We start from the raw sequence: 17216 nt of genomic DNA, 5'->3' as shown, positions 1-17216 counted from the left end.
AAAAAGTGTGTGTGTATGTGTGCATGTGTGTGTGTGTGTGCATGTTTGTCTCTGACTCATAGCAGCAGTAACACTAGCCTGAGTTCACGGCACATGCTCAGATTGATCTTGACTTTGTGGAAATGGAACACATCAGTTCTGTCTCCCAACCTGCGGGGACATCTACCAAAATAAAAACACCTGATTATTTCTGTTTGTCAGTTTTCAATGAGCATTTACATTATCAAATTAAAATAGACAAATGAGTCCCCCCTCCCCCCCGTATGTGATCACAGCAATCGGATCACACCGAGCGTTAAGGCTGTTCACCTGTGACCTGAACACCCACGAGGGATGTTAATGACAAACAGTAAACTAACCCTCCGTCTGCTGTTTTTCACTTCTGACACATGGTTGTGTTTAATTCTCAATCTGCTGCATCAGCATCAAACAGCATCAGGAGGAAGAGTCTGCAGCTACAGCAGCTAACACCAACTAAAACAAACTACATCTGTATCAAACTCGGTTTAAAAAAGTCCACATTAAGGATCTATTACTGAAATCTTATTTCTCCATAGACCACTGAACAGTCTGATGCTAGCCTGACTTTACATTTAATTCTGCTTTAATGATCTGCTAAAGATTACACTGACATGCACTAGTGCCATTGGTCCAGAAGAAGATTTCAGCTCATGCTTTGAGTGTAGGCTCGTGCATGCATGAGTAGAGAGGTTTATGAAAAAGGAACCATCATTTCACATCGGTCAAACTTTTACAGCTTTACAGCTGCTACAGATGATAGATTTTCTTTGATCCTTTTTCAGAGCGCATAAGATCTTAATGACCGTCAGGACAGAAACAATTTCAACCAAAAACTTAAAAAGTGTATCTGGAGGACATTACCTGCCCTGCCTTTAATCAAACCAAGAGAAAAATATTAAAATCATCCAACAAACCACGTTCATCCCAGGTCGATAAGCATCCAAAAATCACTACACACACACACACACACACACACACACACACACACACAGCAGAGACTGGTACTCGTTGGCAGCCTGTAATTATGATAAATGCAGTCATTAATTATCTAATTATGATAATAGAAGAAGGAGGTGTGTGTGTAATATGCAGAGACTGTGATTAGCCTGTCCTGTTGGTCAAACATACTTTGTTACAGAACAGAAACAGAGAGAGAGAGAGAGAGAGAGAGCGAGAGAGAGCGAGAGAGAGAGAGCGTGAGAGAGCGAGAGAGCGAGAGAGAGAGAGAGAGAGAGCGAGAGAGCGAGAGAGCGAGAGAGAGAGAGAGAGAGAGAGAGAGAGAGGCTGTTATGTGGAGTCATTTCAGTTCATGGGTGTCTAAGACGAAGAAAACACGACCTCAACATGCTAAACATTTTACGGGTTAGCATCCATTACAGATGACACATGTTTAAACTGTTTGTTCTCTCAGGCTAACAGATTTACAACATGCTCAATGTTACCTCAACAACATAAAGATGCTTCGCTTCCTTTGATTATTCTGAATGTGACACTGGAATCTGTCTTTGTGCTACAAACAGGCAGCAAGCAGATGTTGTAGTTCACATCGGGAGAACATGTTCTTTAAAATATATCTTTATAATCATGATCCTGTTTTCAGGATAATGCGCCTAACTCCCGAAATCTTGTGCGAGCTGCATGTGTGAACGCAAACGGCAGAATTGTTCACTTCAGTTTTAGCCTCCTGCTAACATTCCAGGAAAATACATTGCACGAATGCACACGGGGATGGGTGATGATTCTATCCTGCTATTGGAGTTGCGTGGTCGTGCAGGCGGTGAAGCTTCTTCAAACTTTTTACCGCTCTTTGTTTTTATTGTAAATACGTCAAATCACACGCAGTAGTCCTAAAAAGGTAAAAACTATCCATGCAGTGTCAGGCTTTGTTGCTCATCTGCCACTTCCGTTCAACCTTTTCTTACATCACGCCACAGGGAGCTGGAAAGTCGACCGTTGTGATTGACATGAGGATAGCAGTTCAGGAAGTTTCCAGTGGCAGACTGTCCAAAATTGTCATTAGTGCATAAGTGAAACGATGCCATTCGTGCAAATTGAACAGGAAGAGTTGTATTTATATCTGACCTCCTTGAACAGTGAGCCGCTGTGTACAGTTTTCCCATTTATTCACAGTCCTTGCACAATTCTTCTTCATGCTTTGTTGTTTCTAAGAGGATTTATTAACACACACCAGAGGAGCTGCAATCACTACAAAGACTTCAGTCTACATAAATCACCTCTATAAAAACACAAACTGCTCTGATAATACAACTTGACAAATACACAACCTGATATATTTTCATACCACAGAAGAAGACGTGTGCCTGATATCATCTCTTTCGGTTGACCACCCAAGCAGCACTGACACATAACCGGGCCAGCACTTTTAATATTTGGATTTCTCTAATGAGCTCACTGTATATGTCAGTTATTAAGTGTGTGACTGTGAGTGTGTTTACCCACGTCTCCCTGCCTCTACGTTAACTCCTGGCTGCTCATTCAAGCCTCTGCACAAAAGCGGGTTTTGTAAGAAAACAAAGCTGCGGGCCTCCCCGCCTGTTAGAAATTAATCACTGCAGAAAAGGGAGCCATGAATTCTCCTTCACCTCCTCCTCCTCTTTTCTCTCATTCTCTGTCAGAGCCCGGCGTTCCCAGGGAGAGCCGACACCGAGGCTGCGAGTCTGAAGTGAGATGCTTCCTGCTGAACAGAGGGCCGAGGATGACTAGGAGAGGTTAGCCTTCCTCTGTGATAAGTGTGAGAAAGTATCTGTGCGTTTGTGGGAAGGGAAGCCAATCCAGCAACAGCAGCTCCTGGCAGACTGCAGCACGTCGATGTTTAACACACAACAACAGGAAGAAGAGGCTGCATTCCCTCTCTGCAGCGTGAAGCCGCCCACAAACTCGTGATTTAGGTCGAGAGACGTGTGAGGAAGAAACACCTACACTCCAACTGTCAGGATGAAAGAACTAAAAAGATGCGGGAGAGCTCTTCAGACCAGGAGACAGACAGTTGATTTAAAGAGAGACTTTCAGTGCAGGTCAAGTGTTCTGAAGGTTGACACTTGCTATGTTAGCTGACTGAATCATGCAATAAGCATTTCATCAGAATAAAACATTTTATCATGCACAGGCTGATCCTGCCAGTCTTATCGACAAAAAACAGAAAAATAGGCCTCTTCTGCCTGTTAGCATATATAAAAATGTGCTCCAACTTGATATTAATAGATCTCTATTCCTACGTACAATGTATATGTGTTTCTGTCAATGGGTGTATCTATAAAGTTTATCTCAGGAGTGAGATATTCGAGCAAAATTCAAGCGCCTGCTGTGTGTCTTATTTTCGCTCTGTTGTTGTTTTCGGTTTAGTTTTTGGTAAGCATGCCACAGTCACAGTGCAAGTCGCCTCCACCTGTGTTGTAAACAAACATCCACTGTCGCTGCTCATCTCCAGATGTTGCTCCTCCACTTTCCCTCCCCGCCGTGCGACAGATATCTCATTCTCCTCCTCTCTCACATCTGTCACTTTGAATGTTTGCATCATATTTTGTATCATAAGCTCGGATCCAGTATGTGTATGGATATTGATCCGAACAACTATCGGCATAAACACACCCTACATATATTTCTTTCTTATATTTTTCGGATTATTTCTGTCCATGTAAACATGGAGACTGAGAGATGTACACAGCTGCTGGCAATAATGTTAACTAGAGTCCTCAAACATTTCTCAAATTATCAATCGATCGTTAATCTGTTATCCTGTTACCATCTAACACTTACATGTATCAATCATATTTAGAACCACACTCATTTGATCAGATAACTTTATGAATCCCAAAGGGGGAAACTCATACCTGGTCAATTATATAGAAACAACAAACAAAATCACAAGTCAATAAATAGAAACCATTGAGACCATTTGAGACATCATTAACAGCCATGAATCAGAGCCGCAACTAAACTGCTGAAACAAAGGACCTTCTAGGTCAGTCAGTATACACTGAGGCATCAGTAATCGCTCCCTTAAGGAGCTTTGTGCAAACCAGTGCCATCAAAGATCAAAACCGTTCTAAGTTTGTTTCTCTTCTCAACGGTAACCTCAAGTGAGTCTGGAGTAATGCGAATCACAGAGCCTGCCGTTTTGATCAGTTATTGATCCTATTTTTATCATCCACACAGACGCAGAGCATAAAAGAGGACACTCGCAAAGACTACCTGATACAAATTGAAACAGAGATTAAACAGATGGTCTCAAGAGAATGAACTTCAATAATCAAAGGTTCTTAACATCTCAACAGTGACGCTACAGGCACTGTTGAGATGTTACATACAGATATGGCACGGCCGTTTTTGGTGTCTGTACATTATAAACAGTTTGTCAGTGATTTTGAGGGTTGAGAGCTATAGCTTCCATATGTGGGATGTGCACACTAACCACTGCGCCACCAGCATATTTTAATCAGAGCTGAACCTGAAAACTTTCATGTTTACTGTGGCTTCACAATAAATCAGTCTTTCTTTTTAAAAGTTCATTCTCTGTTTTATTGCTCTTAAAATCTAAATTGAATGGTTTTTTTTACACGTCTTCTTTTTAATGCATTGGTAGTGAAGCACTTTGTTAGCCTCGTGTCTAAGAGATGGGTGCTTCATTATGGAACCTTCCTGCTGTTACAAGGCCAAAACATTCTCAGGATATTGTTGAAAAAAAAAAAAAAGCTTTTAAAGAATACTGCATCGACCTTCAATTAGACTTTGTTTTAAACCACTAAAGCCCTGTGTGTTTTAGGTAAGACATACTAGAGTATTAGAGGGCCTTAAGGGCCACTTTTTCAAAACATTTCATCTGGATTAAAATAATCCAAATTTGGAAATCCTGTTTTAGGCTATTCAGGATCAGGTAAACCATTTTTCAAAGCAGCATTGGACTGGATCAACCTGATCCACATCCACAGTTTTCAAGATGACCAAATTGTGCACACGTGCAAAAACCAAAGCTTAACACTAGGATTGGATCTGCTCTGATTTCAGATTTCTTCATTCCCTTTTGAATAACCCCTTTTCATGATTTGATACAATCCGATAACCAAAACCCAATCAGTTTACCTCTGAACATCTGGCCCTAAAAGTTTACACCTTGATCAGGGCGATCCCAGCCAGCTTTTCTTGATCATGAACAGCCAAAATTAAAGTGATCTGGATTACGGTAAACCCTGTAGAAAAAAATGGTAGACCACTAAATCCAGATCTTTTTTTGTTGTCTTCGGATTAACCTTTTAAACAAACAGCCTGAGCTCTCTGGTGTGCCCTCTAAATAATACACGTAGCGCATATTCAAGTATACGGTATATAGTTATGTTCATGATGCAGCTGGTAGTGCATGGGAACAAACTGTTTCACAAAAGTGAATCTCTGGCCTTAGGTGTGTTTGTACCTGCACTCAAGCCCCACCCCCTGACCCCATTAAGATTCTCTAATTAAAATTAACCTTCAACATTACGGTTTACAGGGGTGGTCAGTGTGTCTGTGCATGTGTATCTGTGTGTGTGTGTGTGTGTGTGTGTGTGTGTGTGTGTGTGCGTGTGTGTATGTGCGTGCAGTGTTTGCAGCTTGGGGCTGATTTATGAGGCTTGCCAACACTCGGCTAACAAGGGCCATAAATCGTCCCTCCACTCTGCTCCTGTTCATCACCTGGGAACAACCACACCAGGTTAACAACCGTGTGTGTGTAAGAGAGAGTTTGCCTGCGTGTGAGTGTGTGTTGGACAAATAATAAGTGAAAGTCGTGCTCTCGGCCACCTTCAGTCCCTCAGGTGGAGGCTTTTTGATGTGCACAGTATTTTATTCACAGCTTATTTCACCGTCCGAGAGTGAGCCGCTGCAGCGTCCTCAGTCAGAATGATGCAACAGGCTGAAAGTGAGAAGCTGCTACTCTACACTACTTCTTTCAAATAGAAATCCTGCACTTAATACTCAGTCTATATCACGTCAGTAAAAATGTAAAAAAAGAGAAATCAACTGTCAGTCTTGTTTTTTAAGGTTTCAGGTTCTTGTTGATTGTATTGACACATCTTCTTTAAAACTTCTCTGAGATAAACCTCAAAGATGTTGGGATAAACAGAGGTAGATCCCCTTCATGTGCAAAACTCTACAGCAATCCCCTACAGCTGGATGTGTATCAATGAAGAGATGTGAGTGCTGTTTGAAGAAGTGAAAATGTGTAGATGCTGTTTGAAGCAGTAAAGATGTGTAGATGCTCTTTGAAGCAGTGCTGATGTATAAATGCTGTTTGTAGCAGTGATGAGGCGTAGATGCTGTCTGAGAGCTTGAAGCACATATTAAAAAACCTGCAAGCAAACCTGCAAATCAAAGACAGTTAAAGTGGATAATTTTGTTTACCATGGGTTACCCTAACACTGCCTGATACCATCATGATCATGTCAAGTATTTATTGAAAAAAATTGAATTAAATCAGCCTTCCACTATGAGAGAAACAATTTCCTGTCACAGATTTTGGCACATATTGGTTCCTTCATTTCACTATATTTCTGGTTAGACAAAAGCCAGACAACAAATCAGGCTCTCTGGGAGACAGAAAGTGAGCAAAAAGCCATTTTCACACGTGTTACTTTTGACTTTTGATGTTTAAAGTTGGAGTGAGAAATTCTACTGTTGACTGTCACACATGCAGCTCAAGATGATATTTTAGTACTTTTCAGCTGTGAGACCATGAGACTTTAGATAAGCCAAGTTTCTATCAAATAAGTTGAGGTACAGTTTCAAGGATTCTCTCAATCTAACATACGTGAGTCAAAATAACTAGGTCCCATACTAACAAAAAATTGGTGACATAACAGCTCATGCAGCATGAGACTAAATGTGTTGCTGAACATAGCCACGCTGTTGTTCAGCTTATACTATATCATCCAGACCTGACATCAATCATTGATTAAACAGATCTAACGTAGTAAGTTTTTGCCCAGAATGTACCACGTTGTTACATTTTGGGCCAAAAGTTGCGTTTTGGGCTCAGCAATAGTTTTGTTACTTTTTTTTTTTTTTATAACATTACAGGTCGTAGTTACCTTTGGGTATTTGTTACATTTTGGGCTCTAAGAAGGCCTCTTAAACAGTTCACGTTATTTATCAGCATGTCATTATCTGATCAAAGTCTAATGAAGTTTGCAGTTTCCATCTTTTCTAGTTTTATACACTTCAATTTTCGGGTTAAACATTAAGAATACAAAGGGATGAATAAATAATATTATTAAAAGAAAGGAAAGTCACCTGTCTCTTCATCAATGGCGAAGCGTCCAAGTCCATTCCCGTCCCTGATGGAGTACTGGATTTCTCCGTCTCTGCCAGTGTCGTCATCGTTGGCAGTCACCTGCAGGAGCGTAGTTCCAATACGAGCGTTTTCCTTTATTAATCCTGTCAGGGCGAAGTGGGAAAAGTACGGAGCATAGAGGTTTTCATTGACATCGACAACCTCGATCTCCACAAAGGTGACGGAGAGAAGAGAGACTGGCCTCCCCTTGTCTTTGGCCTTCACCGTCAGGTTGTAAAACTGCTGTGTCTCGTAGTCCAGCTCCTTCGTGAGTCGAATGGCTCCGCTGGTCCGATCTACCTCAAACCATCCATTGTAGTCGTTTGCTAAAGAGTACCTGACCTGGCCTCCTAGCCCCAAATCTGGGTCCTGGGTTTCTAACCAGGCCACTACAGTCCCGACAGGGAGATCCTCCAGAGCCCGAGCTTTGTACACACTGGGGATGAACAGTGGGGGGCAGTCATTCACATCCTCCAGAATGATTTTCAGACTGGTCACAGAAAACCTCTGGCTCCCTCTCTCTGCCTTATCCCTTGCCTCAATCTTCAAGTTGAAAGCTGAAACAAACTCTCTATCCAGCTGGCCGGCAACATACACAATCCCATTAGAGGAGTTGATACCAAACTGGGAGGTGCTGGTCAGAACAGAGTACACAATCTCACCGTTAGGTCCCAGATCTTTGTCAGTAGCCTCGACCTGGATGACGTCTGTTCCAATGGCAGTGTTTTCAGGTATGATAACCTTATAGCCTCCATCTTGCAGAAACTGGGGTGTGTTATCATTACTGTCCTCTATGTAAACAGTGAGCAGACGCCAGGCAGATCTCTGAGGAAGGCCAAGGTCGTAGATGGTAAGATTGAGGAGATAGCGATCCCTCTTTTCTCTGTCCATGGGCAGGAAGATGCTGATTAGGCCAGAGTCCATGTGGATGGTGAAACAGCTGTCAGTGTTCCCATCTGAGATGGAGTACAGAATCTGACCATTGAAACCGGTGTCACCATCGTAGGCGTTCACCTTGAAAACACTTGAGCCAGGCTTCAGGTCTTCCCGAACAGCGATGTCCGTGGGGAAAGCCTTGTCGAATTGAGGTGTCTGCCGATTGACTGAGAAAAGGTCGATGAAACCTTCCTCCATTTTGGGCTTAGTGCTGGCTTTGGATTTTTTCAGTAACTTTTCAGCTAACTTTTGGGCGACTCTGGTCTCTTTACAGTTAAAATTTTTCGGAGGAGCCTTACCATGAACTACTGAAATGTTAACAAACATGGGGTCAGAGAAGCTCTCGCCGTCTGTGGCAGTTATTTTCAGACTGAAGATGCCGTTCTTTGGGCTGGCTGTGGAAATGGAACGCTGCAGTGAGAGGACCCCTGAATCTGCGTTCAGGTCAAAGTACCCCCACTCATTCCCAGAGATAATCTTATACTTCACTAACTCTAACTCATCAATATCAATGGCTGACATTGTGGTGATCACTTCACCTACAGGGAAATCTCTTGGGATGACCCCCTGACATCCCACCCTCTCAAACAGAGGCTGGTTGTCATTGATGTTTTCCAGGTGGATGGTGACGTTGACTTCACTCTCTCTCCTGTAAGGTGAGCCCCAGTCTGAAGCTCGGACCACTAACAAATAGCTCTCTGAGGAGGACTCAAAGTCCAATTCTTTAGTGGTGCTGATGACACCAGAGAACTGATTGATCTTAAAAGGTAGTGGCTGCAGGCTGGATATGCTGTAGGTTATATATCCATTCTCACCTTTATCCTCATCCACTGCTGACACTGTTAACACATTTGTCCCAACTGGAACACTTTCATTCACCAAAACCTCATAAGAAGACTGATCAAACGTCGGTGTGTTGTCATTGGCATCATCAACGGTTACCCGCACTTTAACTTTAAGCTCGCTGTCTATTTCCAACACCTCCAGGTTAAAGACGTCCCGGCTCATCTGAGTGAACCAGCGAGAGGTCGAGATGACACCAGTCAGAGTGTTCATTTGAAAGAAAGCAGAGTCTGCAGAAGGAGTCAGGATATATTCTGCGTCGTCAGGCTCTGGTTTGAGTTTAACAGCAGCTACAATTGTGCCCGGTGGTGAGATTTCGTTCAGACTAACATCGTACACCTCCTTCTCAAATCTAGCCTCTGCTGTCTGCCTTTTGTTCACCTTTATGTGGACCACCTTCACAGAGGAAAACTTCTGAGGGGTCCCCCGATCTTTAGCCTGCAGAGTCAGGTTACAGCCTTGTGGATAAGCCTCCCAGTTCACTGACTCAGAGGCTTTTATGGCAAACTCGCCTTCATCGGATCTTTCAACGAAAAACTGCTCTGACGGGTCTCCCCCTACAATAACCACCGAGTCTATCTCTCCATTCAAACCTTCATCAAGGTCCTCCACAGTAAGCATGGCATAAACAGGGTTTTTATCCAGCCATGAGGGGGTGTGAATCACCACATTCATGACAGGGGCATGCTCATTCATGCGCTCCACATGCACAAAAAGCTTGGCTGTGCTGCTGACACCGTTATTCCCATACAGCTTCATGCCGCGATCCACTGCCAGGATTTCCAAGTCGTAGCGGTTCTGCTCGTCTATGTTTAGCTTTCCACTAAGAGAAACTACGCCGCTGGTTGGATGGACGGCAAACAGCTCCATCTTCTCCTTAAAAAAATAGTAAAACTCCCCGTTGGAGCCTATGTCTGCATCTGTGGCAGTAACTTGTGCTATGCTAGTCCTGAGGGGGGTGCTCTCGGCGATAGTGACAGAGTACGTGGTTGGGGAGAAAAGCGGTCGCAGGTCGTTCATATCCAGGACCTGGATGCTGACTTTAGTCCAGGTCTCGAGGAGGGCCTCTCCCTTCACGGAGGCCTTCACTGTCAGAACATAGTTATCCTGAATCTCTCGGTTTAGAATGGCTGCGTTACCACCTTTAGTCCTTATGCGTAGGAAGCAGAAGTCTCCCAGCACATACTCCTCAGCCTTGAAGAAGCCTTCCTCGTCTCCTGAAGTGACTCTGTAGCGAATCTCCCAGGAGCGCTGGGACAGGTGGATCCCCATTTTAACTTTACTGTTGGCGTAGGTGCGTGCTGCTGAGTTCTCGTAGACCGTAGCGTGGTAGACCGCCTGAGTGAAGCCGAAGTGAGGGCCATTCTGAGGGGCAACCTGGATGTTCTGGCCCCTGCAGGGAGGAGGCTGGAAGAGAAGCAACAGCAGCAGCAGGGCCAGGCCGAGGAAAGGGGCTTGCATGCCTGCCCACCGGCCCATATTCACATCCATCCCATCATCATCACTCCATCCTGAAACAGAGACACACAGACAGAGAGGTTAGTACCGGATAGGAAATTACAGACCTCACAGCTCTCTAATTATCCATTGGGCTGCACATATTAATTGGAAGTGAAGAGGGGAGGGACCATGCCCTGTTACCCAGCAACCATAATGAAGTCTGACATCATCCCTGTGTGCTCTCTGGACACTGGCAGCCAATTGCAAGTTTCAGAAAAACCAGAGGTGGTTTGGGAAGGAACAAAATAATTGTACGGCTAGAAAGAGAAGAGCAACATCACCAAAACAAACTGAAAAAGAAAATAACCAAATGATGGGCTGCCTCAGCCTGACCCCATCATAACCCTTTCCTGAAATACATAGAGCTGCATGCCTGCCTCTAAAAACATGTTATAGCTCCAGGAGCTGACCAGAGACGGTTTGAATCCCAGTCAAGTGGCTGCTGTGCTCACATTTTGTGTTCTGAAGAAAGAAAATCCACAAATATGAGCCGGTCAGGGTTCTGGGAGAAAAGCCTGATCCGGTAAAAACCAGGCTGTGGCCTGAGGAGGGCCACAGCGGTCTGCACTCTCATGACTCGGCACTTTCCACCACAGAGGGGCTGCTAAAGCAAGACCTAGTCCAAGTGCTCTGATAATAACACACTGTAGAGGTTATATTTACATACACATGCACACACACACAAACACACACAGTCTGAGAAACCACAAACTGTTCTTGCATAAAACAGGAAAAGAAACCAGTGTTCACTTGTGTTTGAAAGAGAGAAGAAAAAACTCTGCGACGCTGTGAGTGTGACCAAAACCTTGTGAGAAACAATGCAGACCGAACTGAGCTGAGTGAAAACACAAACAGCATCATTCAGCAAAAAGAAGCCAAAAACTACATTTCAGTTTCCATCTGACCTTAAACTGTCATCTCTCTGTCAGATTCACTCAGAGAGGCTGTGAGGTGGGGGGGGGGGGACATCAGCTTTACTGGGTCAGTACATCCCTCCTTTAAAAAGCAGACCTGCGGGGGACACAGGAACAAGTCTGCATTAACTCTGCAATCCTGGCTTCTGAGTCGGCATTTTGCTCTCAGCTAGTACGTGACATCTGTGTGTGCAAGCTTTCCTCTCAGAAAATGTGTGTGCACGTCTGTGTGTATGTTAAGTGTGTGTTTGAAAGTGATCCATAATATGAAGAACCATTTTGATTTTATATTTCGATTTAGTGTCAATAAAATGCGATTGTTCATCATATTTGAACTGTTGGATTCTGCTGTAGCTACGACAGATCGAACATGATCTGACCTGTGTAATTAATGTCCGCAGAGCCGAAGTAGAAGTCTGAGCATTGTGGTTTCTCTACTGCAGCGCACGCACGCACGCACACACACACACACACACACACACACACAGTGTTGCTTTGAGGACGGAGTGGTGGGGGAGCTGGTGTTTTCTCCCTGTGGATAACAGTGATGAGCACAGAGTTCACATGAATCTGTCTGAAGGCTGTGTGTGTGTGTGTGTGTGTGTGTGTGTGTGTGTGTGTGTGTGTGTGTGTGTGTGTGTGTGTGTGTGTGTGTGTGTGTGTGTGTGTGTGTGTGTGTGTGTGTGTGTGTGTGTGTGTGTGTGTGTGTGTGTGTGTGTGTGTGTGTGTGTGTGTGTGTGTGTGTGTGAGAGAGAGAGGGCAGAGGGACATGTAGTCCCCATTTTTTGTATTACTGGTGTCATAGAACTCACAGTGGGAGACTTTCCCTGGCGGAAGTGAAGGGTGCAGGAGGTCTCCTGAGGCCAGACACGACGAAGAAGAAACAATGTGAAAGTGGTGGATGAAGTAAAAGATACAATGCTATGAGAAGATTACCCCTTATAACACTGCTACCTGCGGTGCCACAATATCACAATTTTATGAAAAGAGCAGAGAAGAACACACTGACTAGATAGAAAACATTGTGTGCAGACAGTCTATTACGCACAGATCACAGCGAGTATAAGTCACCACCCCCTCACACTCGCTTGAAGTGAGCTCTCCTCATTAGATCCTGTTGTGTTCTCGCTCGGACTTCATGTGAGGAAATTACCGGGGGGGCACATGCAGCTCGCCCCGAAAAGTTCAGCAGTTCGTCAGCAATTGTTACAATCTAAAAAAATCCTCACACTCAGTACCCTGACATGTAGAAGAGTGTGAGACGTGTGACTGTGCCGGCACATCGTTTACATCTGTGAATCAGACCTGCTCATAGCTGTGTTGGCTTCCTCCAAGACGTAAAATGGTGTTCACCCTCTGAGAACAGGAGAATTCAGCAGTAGCTGTGTGAGGTATAAAACACCCACACATGGTTTTGTTGTTCTGTGTATGAAATGGGAACCGTATAGGGCTTTAAACGCAGTGTGCTGCACAGGACTTTTTTTGTATTTTCCGCAAACAGGAACGCAGCCTGCCAGCGTGAGATTATTTAATTGATTCTCTATAAAACATAAACAGTTTTATTTACTCTGCTTTTCCTGCTTACAGTTTTATTAAGGTCTTAAAATGCCGAAATCAGAAACAGTAAGCTAAAAACCCTTTCCAGCACATTCCAGCTTTAAGAGCAAATATAGGCTCCGTCCAAACTATCAGATTTTCATTAAAAAAGAGAACAATCTCAGGGCTCATAATGCTGATAGCAAGCTGTGTTTAAAACCCAAGGTTGTTGATAGCTCCACAAAGATGCAGGAAAGACTTGTTTTAATGTTTCTACCTACACGATGGCTCTCTGTTTTTATTGAATCTGTGTGACGTTTCTCATTTGTTGAATGGGTTGGACACCAATAACAGTAAATGTAGAAGTCTTGTCAAATGGCCAGAAACATTTCAGGGAGATGGAACACATCCAGAGTCTTTATACACAAACAAGGTCAGCTACACTTATTTAGGTCTCATTTTTAGGATGATGAAGACCAGAGAAGTGTGGACGCTGGAAGACAAGTCAGATAAGTTACGTGTCAAAGAAAACATGGCTTGGTGGATTTTGGGTTTATTTCAACCACAGTGAGCGATCATAAAGTTCAACCGGAGAGAGTCCAGACGGATCAATGAGACTGAGAGCTCAGACAGTGTTTAAAGGTCAAAAATATAATCTTCATTTATTAAACTTATCTCCAACCAGCAGAGAGAAGGAGAACCGGTCAAAATAAGAACGCACACAGCATAACATAGAAGTCAATGAAATAGTGACACTAAAAAGTCTGCTTTAAACTTCAATGTGACTCTCGTAAAAATCTAATAACAAAAACAACAAGAACAAAAGTCCTACAGACGCCCAATATCATAATTTATAGGGATGTAAAGATGAAAAATCAATTCAGTGGTGTCGAGGTTCACATCCGTACTCTGAAAAATGAATCGCAATAATATGGTGAGCATCAGCTGCTGCAGAGCAAGAAGACGGGAAACTACACAAAGAGCGCAACCAACAGGATGCAGCATTTCATCGACACCACAAAGACGAGCTCCAATCACCTCCTTTAGTTGAGAGAAAAAAACTAAAAACATTAAAAGGCCAAACATCACTGTCAAGCGGGTTGACAGCCCACTCATCGTTTGTCTTCAGTCTCATTTTCCAAAATAATTCTTGAGAGAATGGTATCGTGAACGCAGTATCGTGAATTGTATTGTATCGTGAGTTGAGGGAATCGTTACATCCCTCGTTATTTATTGTTTTCATTTTCAAAACTTGCAGACAAACTCCTGCATCACTGCCCTACCATTGGCTCGAGGTGAATAAAAATAAAAATATGCTGCTGCGTTCTCACATCCGCCCACTCGGACTTTCTGCTGAAAAATGACTGGAGGTCAGGCAAGAGAAACTCTGTGAAGTTTGCTTTCACATATACAGTACAGCCCGTACGGGTTATCGCCAAAGTTTTTAAAGAGATTACTATATGTGTGAAAAAGAGCGTGATTATTAGAGTTTATATCTTGGAGTAAAACAGTCCAGAAAAGTATTCAAGTAACACACTAAGGTTTGTTGTAGAAGACGACAAGGAAATTCAAGGGCAATGATGAGTCTAATTGTGTCTGTGTGTGTGTGTGTGTGTGTGTGTGTGTGTGTGTGTGTGTGCGTGTGTGTGTGTGTGTGTGCGTGATGTTAGACACACTGAAAGTGAAATGTTTCTTCTTCAAACTTTGTGTCTGAAAGTGCACACTCACTAACAATCTTCAAATGATTTGCTGCTCTGAAGTGTATAATTCCAGTTTCTATACAAGGAAACCCCACAAGGCTGAGTCTGCTAAATGTCTGCCTCAGACACACACACACACTGAAACCCCTCATACTGTCAGCTCTAAACAGCCTCTCATTAGCGTTTCATTACACACTAATTGGCCTCGAATTGTGCAGCAACCAGCAGACACACACACACACACACACACACACACACACACACACACAAACACACACACACACACACACGGTGGCATGCTTTCAGTTATTGTTCAGTAAAGTGTTTCCTGCTCGCTGACGGTAACCTCAATATTTTAACATTTGAGAGCGTCACTTTGGTCTTTAGGAAACATTTACCCACTTTACTTGAACATTTTCTGACATTTAAAAGACCAAGCTCCTAATTGACTGATGGAGAAAATAATAATCAATGAAAACATTCATTAGCTTTCACCTTTCTTCACTAGGTGTTTTTCAATGTGTGAGGCTGTGATTGGTTCATTTGTATGTTCTCACCTGACTTTCACTGTGGGGATGTGTTTCAGCTGACAATAAATAAAGAGAACTTTTTTATCTAACAGGCAAACATGGAAACAACAATTCAATGATAACGTTTCAGCCTATTTAACACACTGACAACCTTTACTGATCATCAGTCATACATACTGTGACTATAGTGCAGCTTAGTGCCCTTAACATGTCTTCAGCAGAAAGACACACTAAAGTTATGGAACTATCAAAAACGTTGATGCGTGAGATTTTTTTTACCAAACGGAGAAGAAAAGTGAATCTTCTATTGTCTCCAAAAAAAAATAGACAAGGAGCTATCATGAGATTAAACTTTTCAGTTTAAACTCAAGAAGTCAGAAACAGCTGACTCAGCAGAAAGAGACTCTTAAAATGAGCAACGTTCACGACACAAAGCTTCTCTTCTGCACGAATGCAAGAATGTGAATTTTATTGCGTTTCCACAAACGCTTGCGTATAACCACACATGAAGAACACACCCTTCATTATACACAACATACAGATGTTTATGAGAGCCAAGCCTACACTCAGAAGGCTGATTATAGACTGTTGTTTGTCTGTCTTTGTTTGGTGTTAAAATCTGATCTAAGCGTCGCTATCATACGCTCACACACTGACAGAGTTTGAGAGAAAGAACTGATTTTTCTGAAGAGACTTTCTTCCAAAAACACAGAACGGCGACTGTAACCCGCTGTGATAATTACACACAGAGAGTGAGAAAAGATACACAAGAAAACAACAGAGGAAGAGGAGCAGGGGGAAAACACCAACAATAACAACAACAACAAAAATAAAACAGGAGGTGGAAGGAGAGGAGCCCCACAAAAGGACAACAGCACAGCAGCAGCACACTGAAGAGGAGATCAATGAGTCAGAGGAGGAGGAGGAGGAGGAGAGGAGGAGGAGGAGGAGGACAGGAGGAGGAGGAGGAGGAGGAGGAGGAGGGGGGAATTATCTCACCCGTCCAGACACGACAGCACACTGACTCCTCTGGTTAACACATCACTCAGCTCAGAGCATCCACTGAGCCAGAAAAACTCTATTACCCATCATCCATCACTCCTCTCTCCAACACTTCAGCACACAGCGGAGCAGAGCTGCTTCACACAACGACACCTGTTAAGGTGAGCAGAAGATGTTTTATTTTTCCTGTTTTTACTGTTTGTGTATGACTCAGAACTATGCATGAATATTTGCTTATTGAGCATATTTGATCACTCTTTTTCATTCGTACATCCGGTAATTCACAACTACTGCTACTAATAGTAGTGATAATAATCATAATAGTGGGGCTGTTAAGGCATTAACACATAAATGAATGTGTTATATCTAAAGACTTGTCCAAATGAATCCAGTTTTCCTGCTTCATGTTTTATTTACAGAGTGTCATTCACTTTAATAATCTTAAAAAAATATTAAATTATAAACAAATTAGGGCACCAATGGCCTAGCAGATAGGTCATGCCCCATGTACAGAGTCTTCCAAGCAGGCGCCTGTTGCTGCTTTGCTGCATGTCATTCCCCACTCTCTCCCTGGTTTCCTATTTTACCCACTGTCCTATCAGGAAAAAGAGCAAAAAGCCTTTGATAAAAATCTTTCAATTATTATACTCAGCGGAGGAAGAGAGACCTGCACTTACCGAGTAGCAGTGATGCAGCTACCAAGCAGGTCATTACAGACTGGAAGTTATGCATAAAATGTGCCTCAGTGTGTTTAGTGGTGAGTGTGATGAGCAGGATGGGCTCAGGCGATCTTGGCTGGGTGGCAGGAGAGGACCCAGGGGAAGGCATGGGTGGCCTGTGCCCCGCTTGAAGTCAGATTGGCCGCCCCAAGTGTCAATCAAAAAGAATTATTAAACACTCACATGAAAACAAA

The 17216-nt window shown here is 43.2% G+C and overlaps 1 protein-coding gene across 1 annotated transcript in view; it reads right to left on the bottom strand.

Annotated features, from left to right (window-relative positions):
* fat3a (FAT atypical cadherin 3a) overlaps positions 1-17216 on the bottom strand; it is a 130964-nt gene that overhangs the window by 77759 nt on the left and 35989 nt on the right. The window contains exons 3-4 of the mRNA XM_079354855.1: positions 11527-11632; positions 7303-10632 (exon numbers count right to left, since the gene is read on the bottom strand). Coding sequence (XP_079210981.1) covers positions 7303-10612 — 3310 coding nt within the window. The 5' untranslated portion in view covers positions 10613-10632; positions 11527-11632. The remainder of the gene's footprint in view (positions 1-7302; positions 10633-11526; positions 11633-17216) is intronic.

This window comes from Symphodus melops (genome assembly GCF_947650265.1).
Source record: "Symphodus melops genome assembly, chromosome: 10".
Classification (NCBI taxonomy): Eukaryota; Metazoa; Chordata; class Actinopteri; order Labriformes; family Labridae; genus Symphodus; species Symphodus melops.
This window is presented reverse-complemented; position numbering and strand designations above follow the sequence as displayed.